Source organism: Suricata suricatta, chromosome 7 (genome assembly GCF_006229205.1).
Source record: "Suricata suricatta isolate VVHF042 chromosome 7, meerkat_22Aug2017_6uvM2_HiC, whole genome shotgun sequence".
Lineage (NCBI taxonomy): Eukaryota > Metazoa > Chordata > Mammalia > Carnivora > Herpestidae > Suricata > Suricata suricatta.
Genome location: NC_043706.1, coordinates 2386744 through 2400352, shown reverse-complemented (window position 1 = coordinate 2400352; position 13609 = coordinate 2386744). Strand labels below are relative to the sequence as shown.

General features: G+C 39.7%; 1 protein-coding gene and 1 pseudogene across 1 annotated transcript; both read right to left on the bottom strand.

The window, feature by feature from the left end:
- Nucleotides 1–613: 613 nt before the first annotated feature.
- On the bottom strand, nucleotides 614–6506 carry LOC115296478 (annotated as a pseudogene).
- Nucleotides 6507–10194: 3688 nt separating this feature from the next.
- LOC115296313 (putative olfactory receptor 2B8) lies at nucleotides 10195–11133 on the bottom strand. The gene has a single exon (XM_029944806.1). The coding sequence runs from the start codon at nucleotides 11131–11133 to the stop codon at nucleotides 10195–10197; it is 939 nt and encodes a 312-aa protein (XP_029800666.1).
- Between the last annotated feature and the right edge of the window lie 2476 nt (nucleotides 11134–13609).

Here is a 13609-nt window from a genome sequence, read left to right as displayed (position 1 = left end):
TCCCCCTCTGTGACATGAAGGTTACATAAAACTACTGTCACACTGGTGAGATCACACTGGAAAGTGATATATGAAGAGCTTTGTCAGGTTTGATGTTACCAAAGTTTCTCTGAGACAAACGTTTATCTTTCCCAGCTACACACTTATTCTGTGAAAAGGCTGTGATACAATCAACCTACGAACCTTCTAACAGAGCCATGATCAAAATGCAAGAATAAGCAATACCCCTCCAGCAATTGATAAACAATGCTAAAATGTTAATATTTCTTACAATGTTCAAGTGCTTTGATTTCTTATTTTGCGGTGCTTTCATGGCATATGTGTGTAAATGTTGTTTGCAATTAGAAATGGAATAGTGCTCCCAAAGAGAATGAAATAAGAAAAGCCTGTGGAGCTTTTTGAAATAATAATATGAGGCAGATGCTAGGAACACTCCATCAGCATCTCTGGAGGCTGCAATGAATCCACGAATTCAGAGTTTGAATTCTCACTTGCATGAAAGAAAGGAAATTCCTTTGAGAGTCATCAGGGGAAGTGTTGGATGACATGTGCAGGACACAACATCTTAAAGCCCACGAAATTCAAAGTCTTCATCACAGGGTATTCCCCCCAGTCATCCGGAGAAATAGCCCCTACAGAGCACCTTCTTCATTGCACCTCTCACATCCTTGTTCTTCAGTGTATATATGAAATGGTTGACTGTGGGGGTGACCATGGTATAGAAGAGATAAACGAACTTGCCCTGATCCTGGGAGTGGTTGTTGGCGGGACGGAGGTAAGCAAAGATGCCTGTGCCATAGAACAGGAAGGCCACAGTGAAGTGTGACCCACATGTCCCAAATGCTTTTTCTGCCCTGCAGGCACTTTATTCTTAACACTGCCCTGACAATCCAACCATTAGAGAACATGATTAATGTCAGGGATATGAAAAAAAAAACCAAGATCATACTGAAAAATAAGATCTCAGACTTATATACAGTGGTGTCAACACTGGTAAGCTTGAGCACTGGGGGGACATCACAAAAGAAGAGGTCAATTTTATTTCTGCCACAAAGTGGAATAAGAAAGATAAGCACTGTATGCAATGCAGAGTGGATAAAACCAATGAACCATGATGCAGAACCCATCAGGGCACAGAGACGAGGGTGCATGATCACTGTGTAGTGCAGGGGCTTGCAGACAGCTGCATAGCGGTCACATGCCATCATCCCTAAGAGGATGCATTCTGTGCCTCCCAGCCCTAGAGAGAAGAATAGCTGAGCTACACAGCCTCCAAAGGAGATGGACGTGTCTGCCCCCCTGAGATGGACCAGGAGCTGAGGGACAGTGCTGGTCGTGTAACACAATCTAGAAAGCTCAGGTTGAGGAGGAAAAAGTACATGGGAGTGTGAAGATGTGGGTCCACGCGGGACAGTGCAATGATGGTTGTGTTTCCCAGCAGGGTGAGCAGATAGAAGATCAGGAGAACCACAAAGTGGATTCTCTCCAGTTGAGGCCGGTCAGAGAAACCCAGCAGGATAAAGCCAGTGAAAGAACTTCCATTTTCTGGTCTATCCTTTCTTACCACATGTTTCCTGTCAAGACCAAGTATTTAGCAATTTTTAAAAGAAACCTTCAGAAACAAAAGGTGCCAGGGGTAGGTTCTATATTGATATAAGATAGGGCCATGGGATTTTATCCATAACAATTTAAATAAATGATGGACTCAATGACATTAACATAGTGAATACCAATTTAATAGCACAGATCACAAAAAGTAAATAATTTATATTTAATATAAGAAAAATAAAATCATGGGCCTTTTATTTGCATTAGTCATAGGTATAAAGGTCTTTTGATGGGCTTAATAAGACCTAAAGTGCTCTAAAAATATATGCACATCAGAGAGAATAGAGATGAGGGAAAAAGAGGGAGAGCAATGAGAGAGAATCAGGAAGAGATGTAGAAGAGGGAGAGTTGTTTTTATTTCATTTTATTTTCAGTTGCTAGATTTAACTTAAAGCCCATTTAAAAATGAGCAGGAGAGATTTGTGCCTGGGTGGTTAAGCATCTGACATTCACCCAGGTCATGATCTCACACTTTGTGAGTTTGAGCCCCCTCCAGGCTCTGTGCTGACAGTGCAGAGCCTATTGCGATTCTCTCTCTCCCTCTGACTCTGCCCCTCCCCTGCTTCTGTTCTCTCTCTCTCTCTCTCTCTCTCTCTTTCTCTCTCTCTCTCTCTCTCTCTCTCTCTCTGTCTCTCTCTCTCTCTTAAACAAACATTTTAAAAAGTGAGGAAGAGACATGAGTAAACACTTCTCTAAAGAAGATATCCAAATGTCTATCAGGCGCCTGAAAAGATTCTTGAGATCAGTCATCAACAGGGAAATACAATTCAAAAGTACAAGATATTTCTTCACATGAGTCATACTGTCTAACATTAATGACACAGGAAACAATTGGTGTTGGTGAGGATGTGGAGTAGGTGAACCCTCTTGCACTGTTGGTGGAAAGCTGCAGAGACTCCTCAAAACGTTAAAAATAGAACTACTTTATGACCCACCAATTGCACTACTAAGTATTTACGCAACGGATACAAAAAGGAGAATAATGCATCCCAAAGTTTACAGAAGTGCTGTCAAAAATAGTCAAATTATGAAGTGGAGATAACATTGTACATGACAATGGAATATTATTCAGCCATCAAAAATATGAAAACTTGTCATTTGCAACAATGTGGATGGAGCTAGAATGTATTAAGCGAAGAGAAATAAACCAGTCAGAGAAAACAAATAAGATTTCACTCACATTTGGAACTTAAGAAATGAAACAGATAAACATGGAAAAAAATAGAGGCAAACCAGGAAACAGACTCTTCACTATAGAGTACAAATAGGTTTACTCTAGGTGGGGATAGAATAAATGGTGACGGGGATTAAAGAGGCACCAGATGTGATGAGCGCTGTGTGATGTAAGTGATGAGTAAGTGAATTCTACTCCTGAAACTAATATTACACTGTAAATTAACTTCTGGAATTTAATAAAAACATGAAAAAGAGAAAAGTAAATAAAAACTATCATCATCAAGACAGTATGGTATTGGCACAAAAACAGACACATAGACCAATGGAATAGAATAGTGAACCCAGACCTGGACCCACAAGTGTATGGCCGGTTAATCTTTGACAAAGCAGGAAAAAGGATTCAATGGAAAAAAAAGACAGCCTCTTTAACAGGTGGTGTGGGAGAACTGGACAGCAACATGCAGAAGAATGAAATGAGACCACTTTCTTACACCATTCACAAAAAAAAAACTATAAATGGCTGAAGGACCTGGATGTGAGACAGGAAACCATCAAAACCCTAGAGGAGAAAGCAGAAAACAGCCTCCTTGACCTCAACCGTAGGACTTTCCTACTCAACACATCCCCAATGGTAAAGGAATCAAGAGCAAAAATGAACTATTGGGACCTCATCAAGATAAAAAGCTTCTGTAGTGCAAAGGAAAGAGTCAAAAAAAAAAACAACTAATAGGCAACTGACAGAATGGGAAAAGATAGTGGCAAATGACATATTGGTTAAAGGGCTAGTATCCAAAATCTACAAGGAACTCACCAAACTCCACACCCAAAAAATGAATAATCCAGTGAAGAAATGGACAGAAGACATTAATAGACACTTCTCCAAATAGGACATCCAGATAACCAACAGACACATGAAACGATGCTCAATGTCACTCATCATCAAGGAAATAAAAATCAAAACCACTCATCAAGAGAACTCCCCTATGAACCAGCAATAGCACTGCTGGGGATCTACCCAAGGATATAGAAGTGCTGGTGCACAGGAGCACATGTACCCCAATGTTCACAGAGGCAACAATAGCCAAATCATAGAAAGAGCCTAAATGTCCATCACCTGATGAATGGATCAAGAAGATGTGAGGGACACAGATCAAGGGAGACTACTGAATACTGGAAACGAACCATGGACCAAAGGGGGAGGGGGAGAGGGGGAGGGGTGATGGTCATGGTGGGGGGCACTTGTGGGGAGAAGCACTGGGTGTTATATGGAAACTAATTTGACAATAAACTATTATTTAAAAAATAAGAAAAAAAACAGGAAAAAAAGAAGATGTGGTATATATACACAATGGATTATTACATGATAATGAGAAAGAATAAAATCTGGCCATTTGTAGCAAAGTGGATGGACCTCAAGGGTGTCATGCTAAGTGAAATAAGTCAGGCAGAGAAGGACAGATCCCATATGTTTGCACTCATATGTCTATCAGGAGAAACCTAACAGGGGAACATGGGTAGGGGAGGGGGAAAAGAAAGTTAGGGAGAGGGAGGGAGGCAAATCATGAGAGATCCTTGAAGACTGAAAAACAAATTAAGGGCTGTAAGGGCATGGGGAAAAGGGAAGGGGGGTGATGGTCAGGGAGGAGGGCACTTGTGGGGAAGAGCACTGCGTATTATATGGAAACCAACTTGACAATAAACTATAAGTTAAAAAAAAGATAAGTAGTTAAAATCCGACATACAATGGAATATTATTCAACCATGAAAAGGAAGGGAATCCAGTACATACTATCTGAATGAACCTTGAGGATGTTGTACTAAGTGAAATAAGCTAATAATAAAAAGGCAATCTATGAAGTACCTAGAGTAACCGAATTTACAGAAACAGAAAGCAGAGAGATGCTTGGCAGGGGCTGGGTGGAGGAGAGAATGAGAAGTTATTATTTAATGGATACAGAGTTTTAGTTGGAAATATGAGAAAACCGTGGAGCTAATTGGTAGTAGTAATTCCACAAGATTGTGACTAATTAATGTCACTGAACTGTACACTTAAAAATGGTCAAAATGAAAAAAAAATGGTCAAAATGTAAATTTTGTTACATGTATCTTGTCACAATAAAAAATTAAGTGGAAAAAATAAATAAAAAATAAAAACAACAACAAATACATGTTTTAAAGAAACGTACAAGAATTGGAACCTAGCCACCTGTAAGCTGATTAGAGAACAAAAAGGTTGTCAAGGAACAATTTTTAAAACCATGTTTGTGCAATGTCTTTGTTGGGTATTATCAAAGAATTGTTTGATGTCCTTGCTTGATTTTGAATACACATGCTAAAATTTTTAAAGTTATGCCTCTGAAGAACAAGGCGCTTCCTCCATTCTTTGTTACTGCCCAATGAAGGAAGTAAAGCACCAAAAAAAAAAAAAAAGAAAGAAAAAGAAAAAGAAATTAAAAAAAGCTCCTTACAAATTACTACTTGAGAGTGTTCTTCATTATCTCATCTACAAACACTGTCCTTTCGTCACCAAAATTTCAATGTTTACTTGTGTGTTTCTCTAATGACATCAAATGGGGTCTAGTTTGTTCCATGGAGCTCTTGAGCAGTTCGGGATCCCATCAGGTTCTAAAAGTTTGGGTGTTTTCTCCTGTTACTCTATCTCCTGTCAATTTAATTCTGAAACAGCAGGAACAACCTGGGGGAAATAAGGAATTGTCCCTTCCCAGAAGCCACGGTCCTGTCCTTAGGCCTTTTTCAGGAATTGATTCCCCTGACCCTTCTGATCTCCAGTCATTCACCCTCCCTTTTCTGCATTTACACCCAGCCCCCGTTCCCCTACAAACCTCATGTCCACACACAGTGGTTCCCAGAGTCTACTCCAGGTCTCAGACATGTGACAGCACCACAATGGTGAAAGAAACCTCACACCTATGTCACAAAGCAAGCATCCAAAATGAAGTCACCTGCAAAGTGTGGGGTTTCCAGGGATCAGTGACCTGCTCCTGCCTCCTCAGTGAGCCTGGTCACAGCAGGACTCTGGCAACCAGTAGTGGTGAAATGTGCAGACTAGGAGACACAGGAGCGTCTTACAGGGGTGACTGCACTCTGATGACTGGTCCAGTAGTGAGTTAGCAGGATGTATATGTTCTGCTCAGAGTGCAATTACCTTACACCATATACACTGCTATTTTGCGAACACACAACAGTCTTCAGGCCAGGTCATGGCTACTAAGCTAGGGACACGTGAACTGAGGAAGCACATACCCTCTCTGTGCTGACATGGACTACATAAAAGAGCCCCACACTGGAGACACAAAATGCTGTCCATTGCATGAGGAGAACCCTGGAGTGTGTTGAATAGGTCTGGGTCCTACTGGATACAACACGTGCCCTTGCTGTTTTGTACATTTGCTAATGAGTAGTAAATCTGCTGGTTGAGATTTGTGTTTCTTGTGAGTCCCCTGACACTCTGGGTCTCTACATACACTCATTACCTGAGTACGGCATGTACCCTGTGTTCTTCAGAAGGCAAAAGACCTGGAAGAATCCGTTGATTCCTCTAGAGCATAGTGACCGTCCTGAGCCCCAGATGCTAATGACAGATGGAATAAAATAGTTTAGCCACGTCTTGGGGACAATCACTGCAGCCATGCTAGAGGGATTGGTTAAAATTCAAAGGGCAATAGCTCAATTAATACTGGTGACCATTTCCATTACCTCATCGCCTGAGAGAGAGAAAGCATGGAGACCATGGGGAGGCAGATTCCTAACATTAGACAAATGTTATAAACAATTCTGAACTTATGTTTAGTCTTTTAGGTGATTTCTTTTTAAATTTTGTCTGGATCCCAGAAATCTTTTTTATCTATAACTTACTCCCATGTAATATAAACACTCAAATACCATTCAAATATTCACATAAACAAAATAAATCTGCTTTACCACAGGGTTCTGTGTCCTTAAGAGCAGAGAGGTTGTTACTCAGCCAAAACATAAGGCTGTGTTGCTTCATGAGACCTTGAGGGTTTCTTCTTCTTTTTTTAATGTGTTGACTATTTATTGTGTGTCAGATATCTTGAGGGGTTTTGTACCCAGGAATGTTCATTTGGTTTTTTAGTGACCATTTGGATAAAACTTTCAGAATAAGGTGGGAATATAATGGAGAGTGGGAAATTTGTCATCATTAGGGATAAACAATCTACAAATCTGTTTTCACACTGGTGTTCATCCAGTATTGCCATGGCATCAAAATACATCCCAGGGGTTGATTTCAAGTGTGAGTACTGTGATGCTCTTAGAGATACACAGAACCAGAACCATGTGATGATCTCTCCAAGCTGACATTGCCAGCCTGCCTAATGCTGTCTCTGTTCCAAGATCGCGTGTCATGAGCATGAGTAGCTGAGGGGCTCAAGACCCAGGAGGTTCCTGTTAGCCATCAGAGAGAGAACAGTGGGATTACTATTGATATGTGTCCAAAGACACAAATGCATTTAGCTACACTGGACTAAGTGTTGGGAAAACCTACCAAACACATAAATATTTCCATGACAATGGCATTGTCAAAGCTCCAATCTCCATGTGAAAATACACGGTTCATGACAATAAATATACACAAAAACCCAGATCCATACACTGAAACACGTTTATATGCAAAATGAGCCTGAGTTAAGATCTAAGGTCAACAATATCACTCCAAATGTTCTGGGATGTATATATATCTAATACTCACAATTTATAAATACATACCACCTATTGCACAGTATGATGGCTTTTTGTAAAGCTTAGACAGATTGAGATTTTTAAAATTATTATACATTTTATTTATTTACATTTTCTCCCAAGGAATCTGAGTAACATTCACAGAGCATGGGATTTCCTGGGAAATATAGCACATATCTCATATGTATATGTCACTACACACACACACACACACACATGTCTATGTGTAATATGGCAGAAGTGAGATGCAAAATCTTGATCAGTTAATGCCTGGATTTAGTATTTATGAAGTAGTATCAAGGGAAGATCTAAATATATTTTATTCCCAAACTATTGCTGCATTACTATAAGTAAAACACATAAAATATAAAATAGGATTTGGGTCATATACTGTTCAGATATGATAATGTCTTGTAAAGTCATTTTTTCTTTTTCTGTGTTTTAAAAATGTATTTATTTCCTAACAGGAGAAACCTAACAGAGGACCACGGGGAGGGGAAGGGGGGAAAAAAAGTTAGGGAGAGGGAGGGAGGTAAATCATGAGAGACTCTTGAATACTGAAAACAAACTAAGGGCTGAAGAGGGAGGGGCAGGGGAAGAAGGGTGGTGGTCATGGAGGAGGCACTTGTAGGGGAGAGCACTGGGTGTTATATGGAAACCAATGTGACAATAAACTATATATTTAAAAATGTATTTATTTAAATTGAAGTGAGTTAACATACAGTGTAAAAGTGATTTCAGGAAGAGAAACCAGTGATTCATCTCTTACATATAACATCCAGTGCTCATCCCAACAAGTGCCTACCTTAATTAATACCTGTCATCTATTTAACCCATTCCCCCACCTCCGTTCCAGCAACCCTAGGTTCGTTTTCTGTATTTAAGAGTCTCAAATGATTTCCCTCCCTCTCTGTATTTAACTTATTTTTCCTTCCCCTTCCCCATGCTCATCTGTCATGGTTATTAAATTCCACATATGTGTGAAATCATATAATAGTTATCTTATTCTGCCTGACTTATTTCACTTAGCATAATAGCCTCTAATTCCGTCCACACTGATGCAAATGGCAAGAATTCATTGTTTCATCATCAAGTAGTATTCCATTGTATATATATCACTTCCTTTTTTTTAATGCTTTAATGTTTTTATTTATTTTTGAGAGAGAAAGAGAGATAAAGTGTGAAGAAGAGCAGAGAGAGAGGTAGACACAGAATCAGAAGCAGGCTCCAGGCTCCATCTTTCAGCACAGAGCCCGACGCGGGGCTCGAACTCATGAACCGTGAGATCATGAGCTGAGCCAAAGTCAAACGCTCAACTATAAGCTGTCCAGGAGCCCCAATTTACCATATCTTCCTTACCCATTCATCAGTCAATGGGCATTTGGGCTCTCTTCACACATTGGCTCTTGTTGATAAAACTACTAGAAGCATCAGTGTACTGGCGCCCTTCTGAATCAGTGTTTTTGTATCCTTTGGACCAATACCTAGTTGTGCAATTACTGGGTCATAGGGCAGTTCTATTTTTAATTTTATGAGGAAACCTCATGCTGTTTTCCAGAGTTCCCACCAACAGTACAAAAAGATTCCTATTTTGCATATCCTCGTCAACATCTAGGGGTTCCTGAGTTGCTCATTTTAGCCATTCTAACAGCAGTAAGCTGATATCTCATTGTGGTTTTGACTTGTATTTCCTTGAAGATGAGTGATGCTGAGCATCTTTTCAAGTGTCTGTTTGCCATCTGGATATCTTTGAAAAGGTGTCTATTTGTATCTTCTGCCCATTTCTTCATTTGATTATTTACTTCTAGACTGTTGAGTTCATAAGCTCTTTATAGATTTTGGATACTAACCCTTTATCCAATTAGTCTTTTGCAAATATCTTTTCCCATTCCAACTCTATAAGCATTATTTTTAATGGATTGGCTCACAAACTTAAATTAACCAATGCATATAACTCACATTGGTGTTTGTCCAATTTGCACAAAATTACCCATAAGCACCAACTACTGAATCACCAGCTGATGCTTTTAATGTCACCGGCAGGTGTGCATCATACCCTCCCCCTTCCATGACATGAAGGCCACATAACAACACTATCACAATGATGACATCACTCTAGGACCTGACTTCTGAATGGCTTTACCAGGATTAATTGTAGCAGGATTTTCTTTGACTAAAACTTTGTTTTTCCCACAGTTACCCTCCTACTCCTAGGGAGAAGCTGTGATACAGTCAATCTATGAACCTTCTAACAGAGCCATGATCACAATGCAAGAATAAAGGATATGCATCCAGCAATTGATAAAAACTAAAATGTTAATATTTCCTACAGTATCTTACAGTATTTCAGTGGTTCATATTCTTAATTTGCTGTGCTTTGATGGTATGTATGTTAATATTTTTTTTGCAATTAGATATGGAATAATGTTTCCAAAGTAGGTGAAATTAGAAAAGCCTATGGATTTTTCAAAATAATAATATGGGGCAAATGCTCTAGGAACAGTGTATCATCATCTCCAATGTTGCAATCAGTCCACAAACATAAAGTTTGAGCACTCACTTGCATAAACGAATTTTAAGGAAATTCCCTTGAGAGTTATCAAAACAAATGTTGGATGACACTTGCAAGAAACAAAATCCTTAAGGCTCTGGAATTCAAAGTCTTGCATCAAAGAGTCTTCCCCACAGTCATCGGGAATCATAGCCCCAACAGAACACCTTCCTCATTGCTCCCGCCACCTCCTTGTTCCGCAGGGTATAGATGAAGGGGTTGGCCATGGGAGTGACGATGGTGTAAAAGAGAGAAATGAACTTGCCCTGATCCTGGGAGTGGTTTTTGCTGGGCTGCAGGTAAGCATAGATGGCCGTGCCATAGAACAGGGAGACCACCGTGAGGTGGGACCCACATGTCCTAAACACCTTCCTCTGTCCTGCAGCTGACTTTATTCTTAACACTGCCCTGACAATCCGAACATAGGAGAATGTGATTAATGCCACAGGTATGAGAAGAAAGATCATACTGAAAAATAAGATCTCAGACTCATACACAGTGGTGTCAACACAGGCGAGCTTGAGCAGTGGGGGGACCTCACAAAAGAAGTGGTCAATTTTATTTCTCCCACAAAGTGGAATAAGAAAGATGAGTACTGTCTGCAATGCAGAGTACATAAAAGAAAAGGACCATGATACAGAAGCCATCAGGGCACAGAGACGAGGGTGCATGATCACCATGTAGTGCAGGGGCCTGCAGACGGCTGCATAGCGGTCAAATGCCATCACCCCTAGGAGGATGCATTCTGTGCCTCCCAACCCTAGAGAGACGAACAGCTGAGCTACACAGCCGCCAAAGGAGATGGACTTGTCTGCCCCCCTGAGATGGACCAGGAGCTGAGGGACAGTGCTGGTCGTGTAACACAGGTCCAGAAAGCTCAGGTTGGAGAGGAAAAAGTACATGGGAGTGTGAAGGTGTGGGTCCAGGCGGGACAGTGCAATGATGGTTGTGTTTCCCAGCAGGGTGAGTAGATAGAAGATCAGGAGAACCACAAAGAGGACTCTCTCCAGTTGAGGTCGGTCAGAGAAACCCAGCAGGATAAACTCAGTGAAAGAACTTCCATTTTTCTGGTCCATCCTTTCTTACCACATTTCCATTCAAGGCCAAGTATTTAGCAATGTTTAAAAGAAATCTTCAAAAAGAAAAAAAGTTGGCAGTGGTTGAATTGATCATATGAAAAGATAAGGCCATGGACTTTTTGAGTAATAATTTGAATACATGATGTACCCAATGAAATGACATAGCTTATATCAATACGGTTCGCATTATCACAAAATGTAAATCATTAAAGTATAAGAAAAAACAAATAATGGATCATTTGTCTGCAGAAATCATAGTAATATCAGTTGTATCAGTCTGCACTTACTAGGATTTAACGTACTGTAAAAATGTATAAGGGAAAAAGAGGGAGAGCTATCAGAAAGAATCAAACAGATGCAGAGAGAAGAGATGTTCTAACAATATATATCCCATGATACTACACAACTGGATTTGCTCACACCTTACATGTATTAAAATATAATAAGGGGGGACTTAGGTGGCTCAATTGGTCAAGCATCTGATTTCAGCTGGGGCCATGATCTCATGAGTCATGGGTTCAAACCCTGTGTCAGTTTCTTTGCTGACAGCACAATGCCTGCTTGGAATTCTGTTTCTCCCTCTCCCTCTTTGCACCTTCCCTTTTCTCTCTCTCTCTCTCTCTCTCTCTCTCTCTCTCTCTCTCTCTCTCTCGCTCTCTTAAAATAAATAAACAAACATTTAAAATATATACACATGTAATACAACATGATGTGGAAAAACCTTTCAGATATAGAAACTTAAGACCTAGAATGTACTTATACAAAGAATTCGATTACATTCAAAATCACTACTATTTGTGCATCAACATTTTGGCCATGTTACCTCTCTAACCAATGTATTGTATCTCAGAAAGCCACACAATTTTTTTTGATGAGAACATCACCATTCAATTACAGTGCTTACATTTGCCTGAAGCATACTTCAAAATACATACCGATTTAACACCAACTCTGAAAATTCATGGGCCGTGCAGAGCCAGCCAGAATCAGAACTCTAAAATCCATTCGCCAACACTTTCCTCTTCCTTCAGAGGATTTCTATTTCACACATAATCAATTAGAGATCATAAAATTCCTGAAAGAGGTAGGACTCTTCCTTAGGGATATCCTAATCAGAATGTACATTTAAAAAATTTATCCAACCATGTAATTATGTACCATCTGTAATCTTTTACATCACTCCCTATGATAAAAGTAAGTATTAGATAAACACACAGAGATAAAGACAGATTCATTTTCAAAGCAATGACAGGTCAAGGAGCTATAATGGAAAACTTAAAGTAGTATAAAGAAAGGCATAAAGGAATCAATATTTTGGTAGTATAAAAAATTTCAGACATCTGTGCACATTGTGTCAAGTGTCACCTTTCTGGGAGCTACCTTGCAGAGATAGTAGGACTGGACCAAACACATTGCGGGATATGTGGCTGGGTGATGACCATTTGCATCCAATGGTTACTACTGAAGAAGAAGAATAGTTGTAAACTGACCAAAGAGGCATCAGAAAATGAGTATATCAGTTCTATCATTTTCAAAAGGTTGGGCATACAGTGTATTTTTATTTCTTCTAAGACTTTTAAACTCTGAATCAGTTTTGGGAAAGAATCCATTGATGTGTGAAAGCAACTGGTACTAAATGGGCATAAAGCTATTCATAATATTTGAGGAGAGGATGTGGTATTTCATGCTGTTGTATACCTCCTTTATTTCTTGTAAACATATGATCAGTGGTCTCCACAAAAAAAATTTCTTAAAGGAAATAATTATAATGTCACCTGTGACAGTCTAAACGTGCAACAACATGACGTGTCCTCTGACTCACACCTGCTCAGAAGAGCAACTAACGACAAACCATGGTCAGTCTCATGCACACGCACACGCAAACGCACACATACAGATGCACTTATCTGAAATCATTGCTACAGATTTTTAATGTGCCTGAGAAAGGAAGCACGACCAAAGTGAGGAAGGGCAAACATGAAACGTAAACTCATTCCAAGAAAACACCAATATACTACTGCACCATGAGAATAAAATAATGATATATGTTAACAATATTATATCAATAAGGACAAAGAAGGCAGTTGAGAAAAATAAAACCTCGGTGAGATGAACTTGTATATATGATTTGCCACTTTCCTGGGGGGTGTGTGTGTGTGTGCGTGTGTGTGTGTGTGTGTGTAAAATAATGGATAATGGCAATGTATCCAACAGGTATAAGAATGATTACGATTTTCAGTTGAAAAATAAAATACCATGTGGCGCCTGATCAGTTAAGCATCCTACTTTGGCTCAGGTCATGATCTCGAGGTTCATGAGATTGAGCCCCACATCAGGCTCTGTGCTGACAGTGCAGAGCCTGGAGCCTGCTTCCAATTCTGTGTCTCCCCCCCACCCCCCTCTTTCCCTGCTCATACTATGTCTTTCTATCAAAAATAAGTAAATATTTTTTAAAAATGTAAAGAAAAGACAT